The following is a 10,269-nucleotide window of genomic DNA, read 5'->3' as shown; positions in this document are numbered from 1 at the left end:
GTCGTTGCTTTAATTTAAATCTCTGTTCATATTTGCCCTATCTAAGAAGAAGAAAAAAAATCCAACAGTTCCCGAAAGCTATAGATGTTGCACTTTACAGTCAATACGATGTCATTACAGTCATTTTCTTCAGGGAAGCCTTTAAAGAAGTCACTTTGTGACACAATCAGAAAATTGAAAAAACACAGCAAGGTGAAGAAAAGAGAGCAAATAACAGATTATCATCAAAAATGTATTTTACTGAGGATAGCAATACATACTGTACATTTATAATACAACAGCTGTTCTCAACTTGACAGTGGAAGTTCAGTTTAACATAACTCATAATAAGAAAGGCTGATAATATATACTGCTGATAATATATTTCTATTTCTAAACTGGACTTTTTGTTTAGTCTATACAGAGATTTAAAATTACACTTGTTCTTTTTCTTAAACATAAATTTAGTAAAATGAGTGCTGACTGTTAAAAAGGAATGAAAGAAATTAAAATACAGAAAATGACAAGAAATCCAACAACAAACAGTAGAAAATAAAGTTGTATGAAAAATAGAAAAAAAACTACAAGGTAATAATACATTATTATAAAATATATTTAGTTAGTTAATTTAATGATAGAAAAAGAAATATAATAAAACTGCTGAATTTGTATTCTTTACATAGTTTTAGTTCGTATTAACTGGTCTTAGTAGGTATTGTCAGTCTAGTAAATGTACAAGAAAAAGGTACATTTATTTCCATATTTTAGGTAAAAACTTAATATCAAGCAATCTGAGCACGCAGCAGTCATGTACTGCGATTGTACCCGTGTTGGAATTGCCATGCGCAAATTGTCATACTGAGATTACAATGATATCTTAGTTGTGATTCACATTAATATTGTGTATTAGAATTGTAATATTGGATTTTGAATATTTCACCAAGATATTTGTCAGTAAAGTGCATTTTATGCCAAAAATTAGATCACACTGAGATTGCTGTACTGGTTTTGTCATACAGAGATTGCTGTACTGACTTTTAAAAATGTTTTAAAACATATGATTGTCATGACCAGATTGCTAATTTATATGAATACAACAGTTTCCGATTGTAAAGTATGTTCTTATTAATCAGCATCTGTTTTGAATTGGACATTATTATATTAGGTTAACTATTGTTTATTGCGATGTATATTATAATCATGTTTTTTTGGAAAATAAATGATTCCTTTTCGTATTTGAACATTAACTTTAAAACTGAATGAACGCTCTCAGCACAGCGGAAGTCGCGAAAATTCATTTTCTGGTAGTGCGCATGCGCATGCGCATACCCCAGTACGCCACACCGGAAGTAAACAATCCCGGGTGACGTGGATTAGCTCCGGTTGTTTTCGTCTTTTCTCCGGTACCGTGAGGACCATGGCGGATGACTCTAGCAGGCCGTTCGCCGGCCTGTCCGACGTCTCCATCTCGGAGGACGTCCCGGTCGAGGGGGACATATCCGTGCCTGTCGCGGCTTCAGTGACCGAGGACGGGTTTTCCACGTTGGATGAACCGGTGAAGGAAACCGTCCTCCGGGACCTCCGGGCCGTGGGCTCCAAGTTTGTCCACGTCCTGTACCCGCGGCGGAGCTCGGCGCTACTCCGGGACTGGGACCTGTGGGGCCCGCTGCTGCTCTGCGTCACCCTGGCTCTACTGCTCCAGGGCGGAGAGGCCGACAGCGAGGACAGGGGCGGACCGCAGTTTGCCGAGGTACCGCAGGGACCAGGGGTTTAGTACCACAACATCAAATACTTAGTCTGAGTTTTAGTCTGCTGATGAAAACTATCTTAGTCTGAGTCGGCTGCCTTTAGTTACTTATATTTGGGGAGGCCACAGATCAAGGGAACTGATCTAAGTGTGTTGACAAGAAACACCAGTTTAGTCTCAGTTTTAGTCCTCTGGTGAAAACTAGAGTTAGTCTGAGTTTTAGTCAAAATTCATTCTGACAGAATTTAACGAGTTGTAAATCAAGCCCAATAGGGTTTAAGTAAGTGAATTGTAAATAATTGTATTTTTGTTGCTTTAAAAGGCGAAACAGTACTCTCAAATCCCACCAAATGTCACTAGATCAAGTGCAAAGTAATGGATACGTGTGGTTATTTAGTGCAGGAAGTATATTTATCTCTTGCAAACACTTGTTACACATTTAACATCCCTTTTAAAGGGAAAAATCTAGTAAAACTGTGTAATAGTATATGTCAAATGGCTTTGAAGTTCTCAGGAAGTTTTTTGTGTTTTTTTGTTTTCCTGTTTTCTGCTAACTTGTAAAACTAGAGACCATGTGTTGCTATCATTGTCTTAAAGGGAAGGTCGCTACTATGCCAACAAAGTGTACCTTTCACTGAGACTAGGTAAACAATCTGGACTTTAGGTGTCTAATGTGCTCGGGCACGGTACAGATCGTCCCAGTGCGAATCAGCTTTTAGTCTCAGTTTTAGTCCACTTTTGAGAATTACATTAGTCTTGTGAGTAAAATAAAACATATCGACAGAATTCTAGCCTAGTGACAAAAACTATTAATTCAATTTCTTTTAATCTGCTCAGTTAAGTTCAGTCTGAATTTGGGGAGCAGGAAGACAAGGGAGTTAGTCTGTGTTTTGGTCTGCTAAACAGATTAGATTAAGTCTTAGTTTTAGGGCTTTCATGGCTCTTTCTGACCGTCTGTGCAGCGGCTGTTTCATATTCCTTCCAAAAGGTGTCATTTTGATGGTTTCTCTCTGGGTGAGGCATAAGGAAACTTGAAGATGAGTCTTTGCATTCCACAGATTGTAGACTTCTTCTGAGACTGTGAAGGAACTCCATATTAACGACCAGTCCACCATGTTTGGGTTAGCTTAGCATGTGGCAGAGCTGACTGAGCAGGGTTAAATAGTAAAGGGATGGTGCTATTAGGTTACATATGGGTTCACACAGCCGTATCTGACGGATACAAACACATGAATGAACGTTTCCTCATTGGCTGATACTTATTCCCAGGTCTTCGTCATCATCTGGTTCGGCTCCATCATCATCACTCTGAACTCCAAGCTACTGGGCGGCACCATCTCCTTCTTCCAGAGCCTGTGCGTACTGGGCTACTGCATCCTGCCGCTGACCGTGGCCATGGCCGTGTGCCGCCTGGTTCTGCTGGGGGGCTCCAGCACCGTCAGCTTCGCGGTGCGTCTTGTAGTGGTGTCGGCGTCATTCGGATGGTCCACCTTCGCCTCCACCGCCTTTCTGGCCGACAGCCAACCGCCCAACCGCAAAGCGCTGGTGGTGTACCCGGTGTTCCTCTTCTACTTTGTCATCGGATGGATGATCCTCACGTTCGCACCGTCGCAGTGACGGACCGCACTCTTAAGGAACTTTCTGGAATAATCCTGAACTCTGGGTGTGAAGAGCTGCAGGCCAGTGGGAAACAAATGAACTCCTGGTTTCTACTTCCTGGGCTGTGTGTGTTTGTTTCTGTGTATTTCTCTTTCCCTGGAGATAATTCATGTCTCTAATACAGACAAGATTTTGAGTTTAGCCCATCTTTTTTTTTTAACTCTTCTTCAAAAACCTTGGTTTCATTTAGGTTTGCTCCAAGTTCAACACTAAAATAGGAAACTTCAGGGTGACGGAGCTTGTGAAAACTGATTTATCCTTAAATCTTTGAATTTGAATTTTATTTGTAATAATTTTGATGCTGGTTTGAGTTTCTTTTTTTTTCCTGATTATTTTCCAATCTTTTCTTTGTGGTTTTCTCCAAGCTAAGCGATTAAAAACTGAAATTTAAACTACCTAAATACTGATTTATCCTGAAATCTTTGTTTTCTTGCTTTCTCTGGAGTTGATTTGTGTCTCCAATGTCAACGATATTTTGTATTTAATGCAAATCTCAGTTTTTCAACAAAACCTAAGGTTTTTTAGGTTTATTTTAAGTATAACAACAGGGTGGTCTAGACAACATAAATACTGATTTATTTGTAGTCCAGCACACACTGATTTAATCCCAGAAGTTAGCGCAATAAGAGGTCATCTAGATTCGTAACATACCCACTAAAACTGTAAGATCCTCTCACTGTTTGGGGACATTTTCTTTTGCCTCTCATGTAAGACATGTTTTGTGTTTAGCACTGCATTCTATCAGTTCTACAAAATGTGTATTTCTTTGATGTATATTCCATGTTAAATCTTTAAAATCCTTGGTTCCTCAGGTGAGGGAAACAATATAAATACTGATTTATTATTTAAACCTTCCTCGGATGAACTCCAGCTGCCCCTGATTAATGGATAAAGCTGTTTTTTGTTTGAAGCATCTGATAGAACTTGTTGACACATTTACACTGAATAATTTGATCAGATTCTTTGTAGAATGCTTTTGTGTTTTGAAAAAAAAAAAAACATTATTAAAGAAGTAGAAAAGGGTCCCATTCACATGTCAGCCCATTATAGATAAAGATGAAAGACAAATATATGTTTTTTTTTCTTTTTTTTTTCCGCACTAGCCAATTTGATTTTTTTTTTTTTTTTTTTTTTGAACATTTTCAAAAATACAAACTCTCAAGGATGCAAATCAACAGATATGGTGCAAATGGGCTCCCATATGAGTTGAGTATATAAAAATATATTTATAAATATAAAAATATAAATGGGAGCATAGGAACATTGGGAGGAGATCAGGCTTAAATATAGCTGGACACAAAAACTGATAGATCTGGAACGATGGAACATTTCAGTTAAAGTGTCTTTGTGAGCTTTGGCTGAGGAAGAAAAAAAAGACATTTAATTTATTTATTTAGCACACATAACATTTAAGGTGCAAAGAGGGAACGAAGCCCAAAGGGCTTGTAGAAAAGCTCCACCCCTTAAAAAAAACAATTACAACAAACAAAATGAAGGCTAACAAACAAACACAAAATCATGAGACAAAATGCACAATCAATCTTTGATATATGAGGAAAAATCATATATAGACAAAGTTCACAAAATGTATATCAAAAACATATGCATAAAGTAATTAGAGCGCCCGAATAGCTCAGTCGGTAGAGCATCAGACTTTTAATCTGAGGGTCCAGGGTTCAAGTCCCTGTTCGGGCGTAACGTTTTTGTTGGGGAGTGGTGGTTAAGGACGCTGGGCTTGTAATCGGAGGGTTGCCGGTTCAAGCCTCACCAGGGCCGTCACTGTGGGATGTTGAGCAAGTCCCTTAACCCCGAAATGCTCCCCAGGCGCCGCAATATGACTGCCCACTGCTCCTCAGGGATGGGTTAAGTACAGAGGACGAATTCCATTAATGTACTAACATTACATGGCCAATTAAAGGCGAAAGCCCTGATTTAATCTTAATGTAATATGCACATAAACACATCAAATATATTCATATATGCATACACAGGTCAACATAAACACACAATTAAATTTTAAACAATAAATTATTAGCAACATCTAAACATAACTTCCATGCAAATTAACTCGTCTGAAAAAAAATATCAACTGTGAGTTTAAAAAAAAAAAAAAAAAAATCACTTCCGTTTGACGTAATCAAAGTGCGCCGGGCTTTCGTGTGTGTTTTTGTTTTCGCCGGCGACAATATAAAGTAATGGTGATGTCGTTGACCCTTCGGTGTAGATGGTGGTAATGCACCTACTATTAAGTGCAAACCGCCAATAACCTCCAAAAAGAGATAGCTACTTTAGCTTAGCCTTAGCCTGATGGACGTGGCCTACGCGCTGCCCCCGGAGCTCTGGGTGCTCGTGCTAAGCTACCTGAACACAGAGGACAGACATGCGCTGCGCGCGTGCAGCCGCCGTTTGCGGACCCTGGCTGATCATCCGTCGCTGTGGCGGGACTCCACGGTGGTGCTGTCTGACCTCCGCCGCTACACCTTCGGCTTCTGGTCCACGTTGGAGGCTCGGAAGCTCACCCGGGTGGCGGTGCGTCACCTGCGGCGTAAAGAGTGGCGCCGCCTGCTGTGCTTTCTGCCGTCGCTCACCGCCGTGGTCTTCCTGGACGGATGCCGGCAGTACCGGGAGAGGTACCTGGAGAACCTGTGGCGCTTCGAGGGCCTCACCGAGCTCGGAGTGCGGAATGCCGCCTGGTCGGAGCCGCCGATCGGCCGCACATTGTCGGAGAAGATCAACGATCGTCTGACTCACCTCAGCGTGTGTTGCGTCAGGTTACCGTCCGCCACCGACTTTATCCGCACCGTGTCCGGTCTCTCCAACCTGCGCTTTTTGCTCTTCCACCCGGAGGAGGGCCGCTCCGGGATGGACCGGGTGAGGCCTGTGCCCGGACCCGTCTTTCACGGCCTTCTGCTCGGCCTCAAGAAGCTCCGCCACCTCTCCTGGGGGATGAAGCCAGAACCGTGGGAGCCTCTGCCTGAAGACTACTTTAGCCCGGCCGACCCGGAGCATCCTGGTGAGGGATTATTACACTATATACTATTATAATAGCAGTTTAAATGACCCTAGATTACATTATCTCAGTTTAAATAATTCCCACTATTACTATTCTTAATGATACCAATATTATATAATCCCAATTAAAATAATCCCCATATTGTATTATCTCAGTTCTAATAATCCCAGTTTTAAAATTCCCCCATGTGATCACAAATATTATAGTCCCTGTTAATCTCGATTTTATTTTTATTTTTTTTGTGTTATTAATCCATCTGTCCTTTGGTCATACAAAGGGTTTTGTTTAATTACCCATCATCAAATCTCAGAAAGAGTTCTTTTCTTCACAGCCACTGAAATTTCTCAACCATTTCATACTGTCATAAAGAATTATTTGCACCTCTAAACTGCCTAAAACATTCAGACTGTTTATCTCATTAAACCTTTCTAAAAACATATTGTGTAGTTTTAGTGGCTGTGGCGAGAGGAATTTTTGCCAAAATCTCCAATAATTGAATCCTTTAGTTATATACAGAAATGATCTATTTGCAGTTTATCTGTAAGCGCAGGTTATACATTCCTTGTTCTGTTTTATCTACACTTCAGATCAGTTAGATGTATCTAGTATAATCCTTGTTTTCATAATCTCGATTTCACTCATTTGTTTATAGCTGTGAGTGGTAACATTCCTTGTTTAGGCTTTTGTTCATAAACATTTGATGTGTTAAATGCTCTGCGTGTTCACCCCTAGCCTGAACTCTGACTTCATCCTCTCTGTTTCTTCTAAGAGTCGTTCCGCTACGGTGGTCCTGAGCTGACCAGCCTGGAGCTGGTGGATTACATCGAGTCCCTTCTGTCCAAAGACGCTCTGAAGTGCCTGAAGTCGCTCCGCTCGCTGAAAATCCACTACAGACACATCAGGAACGACGTGGAGTGTTGCCTGGGATACTGGCTGAATTCCCTGCCAAACCTAGAGTCCCTCAGCATCAACGGTTAGAGTCCTTCTCATTTCCAGGGTGGACAGTTTCTTGTTCTCTTACCTGCAAATCTTCCTTTCCAGGTGGAACGTCTCTCTCCAACTATGCTGACAACATCCCCCCCAGTGTGACGCGGCTCACCCTGCGGATGGCTTTCACCCTGAAGGACTTGCACCTCATCTCACCCAGAGTCCCACACCTGAAGCACCTCGACATCTGGCAGAACGGATCCAGGGGAAGTCTGTGCAAACGAATCCCCGCGTTATTCCCCGAACTCCGACTGATCCGGATACGGTTAGTGTCGTGTAAAAGTAACCTCAAGAGACGAGAGAAGTTCATGCACTTATTAGCGTATCAGTTCAACTGGTGATCATTATTACTGGTGACGCTTTAATGCTGTCATCCAGTGTTGACGTTATCCTGAACTTTCTGTTCTGCCACACAACCACATAAAACACACACTTCACATGACGGCTATGCTTTTATTTCGGTGAACGTTGGTCATATTGAGTGCTTGACCACTTGGTGTTATGGTGTGAATGATAATAATCATGCGACCCTGTGGCAGGTGTTGTACAAGCTGATAATGAATGCACAGCTGTCATTTAAAGCAGAGTTCTCAACCTTTGGGTCGAGACACTGGGAGGGATTTGCCAGATGCCTTTAAGGAACAATTTGAGCCAATTTTTGCTTTTTTTTGCCCATTTTCGACACCAAACTTGCCACATTTTACCCCACTTTAATCACTTTTTCTTGCCCTATTTTTGTTTTGTTTTTTTTTTCATTTTTGCTACAATACTTCCATTTCTGCAAATCTTTTTCACTTTCAAGAAGTTTTTGGCACTTATAAACCCTTTCCAACCTAATGTTGCATATGTTGACCCATATTGTCACTTTTAATCTCTTTTCACCATAATTCATGCTTATTTTTGCCAATTTAACAAGAGGGGTCCAGCTGCAGGAATTTAACCACAGTCACGATTTGTCATGCCCATTATTTGCCAGTTTAAACTAATTGTTCCTACTACTTGTTCCTATATTAACAATTTGGACCTTTTTTTTTTTTTTTTTTACCTCTTTTTTGCTCAGTTTTTGGCCACTGCAACTTTTAACCAATTTCTGTGGTTTTTAAAATCCCATTTCACCACCTTTTCTACTATTTTTGGTCATTTTTAACCCATTTTATTTTTTATTAAAACAGTGATTTACATCTTTAAGATGACTATATACTATGGCACAAATAATAATAAACTTCCTGGATAACAGTGGATATTATTCACATAAATAAATAAATGTGCTTATCACAGATTCATAGAACAATTGACCATCATTGTGCTGACTTTATGGATGGGCCCCAAAAAGATCTCCCCTTTAATCCCCCTTATAGATGGCCCTGTCTCCACATGACTGTTCTTCAATGTTCATGTCTGTGTTCAACCACCTTCAGGTACAGTGGGGGTCCCCGCGTTCTTGAACCTTTATTTTTTGGTTCGTGGGCAGATGTGAACCACTGATCTAAAGTCTGTTATTTTATTAAAACTGTAAAAAGTGGATGTGATTAATGTGAACACTGATAGTGATAAAGTGTCATTGTCATCAAGTTCATTGATCACCATCTGAAGTAATACACCTACAGCTGAAGTGGTCACAGCTGTATCTACAGACGTTTCCCACCTTGAGACCTAATTTTCACGCTCTGTGCTTCAGGTTTTTACGTCGGGAGCCAGAGAAGGATTTGTTGAACCTGGTCCGTCTGCCTCACCTGCAGCGTCTGGAGCTGCTGGTGGAGCGTTTCTTCATCGTCAGGGATTACCTGAATGGACACCACTGGCCCAGCGCACACGTCCAGGAGCTGATCGAGAAGCTCTGCGCGCTCTCGCACGACCGCATCACCGTGGTTACTGACATGCGCCGGAGGAACCTGCGACGGGAGTGCGACTGCCTGTGGGAAGGAGACTAGGGGGAAAGAAAACCTTCCCATTGGTGCTTAAATAACGGAATTATGGTTGGACGCTGCATCATGTCTAACCTCCTCTGAGGAAAGTCCTTTGTTTTGTTACAAGAAATTTGAGTTGAACACTGAAAAGTGATGCACTAATTATGTATTAATTTCAAGGACATAACCATTAATTTTGTCACAAAAATCATGTATTGCCATTCTGTTTCACAAAGGGCCAAGTATGAAAAAACAGTGAAGGAATGCTTTTTGAAGTAGATATGGATAGTTTTTTGCAATCAACTGGGAACTTATTTAAATAATCAGTATCTAAAAAGTCAAAGCTTGTGTTTTGAAGGTATTATTATGCTTTAATCTCATGTAATCAGCTGTTGGTCTTGTGTTTTAGTTCATTTTCCCCCTCGCTGGTGAAACAGCTTTGAGTTGTTTATGTATAGTGGTGTGCCACAGTGATTATTTTCAGAGAACCAGCTATTTTGACTCGGCTCCGTGAAAGGAATCTAAACACGAATAATTTATTACCAAATTATGTATTAAAAAAAAAGTTGCTTATGTTCATTATATTAAGTGTTTTTTTTATTTACAAGGTGTTATTTGTATATTTAACATCAAACAGAATGCTGGAATAATTAATTTTAAAGTCCAGTTTGTGCCACTGATGGATGGATTGTTCTGCTGTGTCCTGCAGTCCATGTGATGTGAATTTTTTTTTTTTGCTGACTCAGTCTAAACTCTGTCACATTTTATTGTGATGAACAATTCCTGAGCAAGCAAACACTCACTGTGCAAACCTTTACTCTGTGTTGTGTATGTCAGAATAATTAGCTCCAAGCTGTTTTTTTCTCCCTCGTGATTTTTGTATGGTGCTTAAATACAAGATATTGTTTAAAATGGGGTGTTGTGTGATTTATCTAAAATTTGCAACATTAAATTATTACTCATTGTTTTTTTTTTTT

The 10,269-nt window shown here is 40.4% G+C and overlaps 2 protein-coding genes and 1 non-coding gene across 3 annotated transcripts; all 3 read left to right on the top strand.

The window, feature by feature from the left end:
• Positions 1-1,313: 1,313 nt before the first annotated feature.
• yipf6 (Yip1 domain family, member 6) lies at positions 1,314-3,786 on the top strand. Its single transcript, XM_028438174.1, has 2 exons — positions 1,314-1,729; positions 2,996-3,786. Exons 1-2 carry the CDS (start codon positions 1,397-1,399, stop codon positions 3,341-3,343), a joined length of 681 nt encoding a protein of 226 aa, XP_028293975.1. The 5' UTR covers positions 1,314-1,396; the 3' UTR covers positions 3,344-3,786.
• Positions 3,787-5,007: 1,221 nt separating this feature from the next.
• Positions 5,008-5,080, top strand: trnak-uuu (transfer RNA lysine (anticodon UUU)). Its single transcript has one exon. It is a non-coding gene; the product is annotated as a tRNA-Lys (tRNA).
• Positions 5,081-5,523: 443 nt separating this feature from the next.
• On the top strand, positions 5,524-10,174 carry LOC114456421 (uncharacterized). Its single transcript, XM_028438154.1, has 4 exons — positions 5,524-6,398; positions 7,168-7,371; positions 7,440-7,650; positions 9,064-10,174. Exons 1-4 carry the CDS (start codon positions 5,693-5,695, stop codon positions 9,314-9,316), a joined length of 1,374 nt encoding a protein of 457 aa, XP_028293955.1. The 5' UTR covers positions 5,524-5,692; the 3' UTR covers positions 9,317-10,174.
• Positions 10,175-10,269: the final 95 nt, after the last annotated feature.

Source organism: Gouania willdenowi, chromosome 22, assembly GCF_900634775.1.
Source record: "Gouania willdenowi chromosome 22, fGouWil2.1, whole genome shotgun sequence".
NCBI lineage: Eukaryota > Metazoa > Chordata > Actinopteri > Blenniiformes > Gobiesocidae > Gouania > Gouania willdenowi.
This window is presented reverse-complemented; position numbering and strand designations above follow the sequence as displayed.

Excerpts from the sequence above, each read along its gene's own strand:
- yipf6 (XM_028438174.1), top strand. The coding sequence starts at position 1,397 with ATGGCGGATGACTCTAGCAGGCCGTTCGCCGGCCTGTCCGACGTCTCC. Across the intron at positions 1,730-2,995 it reads GCGGACCGCAGTTTGCCGAG|GTCTTCGTCATCATCTGGTT; the intron begins GTACCGCAGGGA and ends ACTTATTCCCAG.
- LOC114456421 (XM_028438154.1), top strand. The coding sequence starts at position 5,693 with ATGGACGTGGCCTACGCGCTGCCCCCGGAGCTCTGGGTGCTCGTGCTA. Across the intron at positions 7,372-7,439 it reads AGAGTCCCTCAGCATCAACG|GTGGAACGTCTCTCTCCAAC; the intron begins GTTAGAGTCCTT and ends CTTCCTTTCCAG. Across the intron at positions 7,651-9,063 it reads CTCCGACTGATCCGGATACG|GTTTTTACGTCGGGAGCCAG; the intron begins GTTAGTGTCGTG and ends TCTGTGCTTCAG.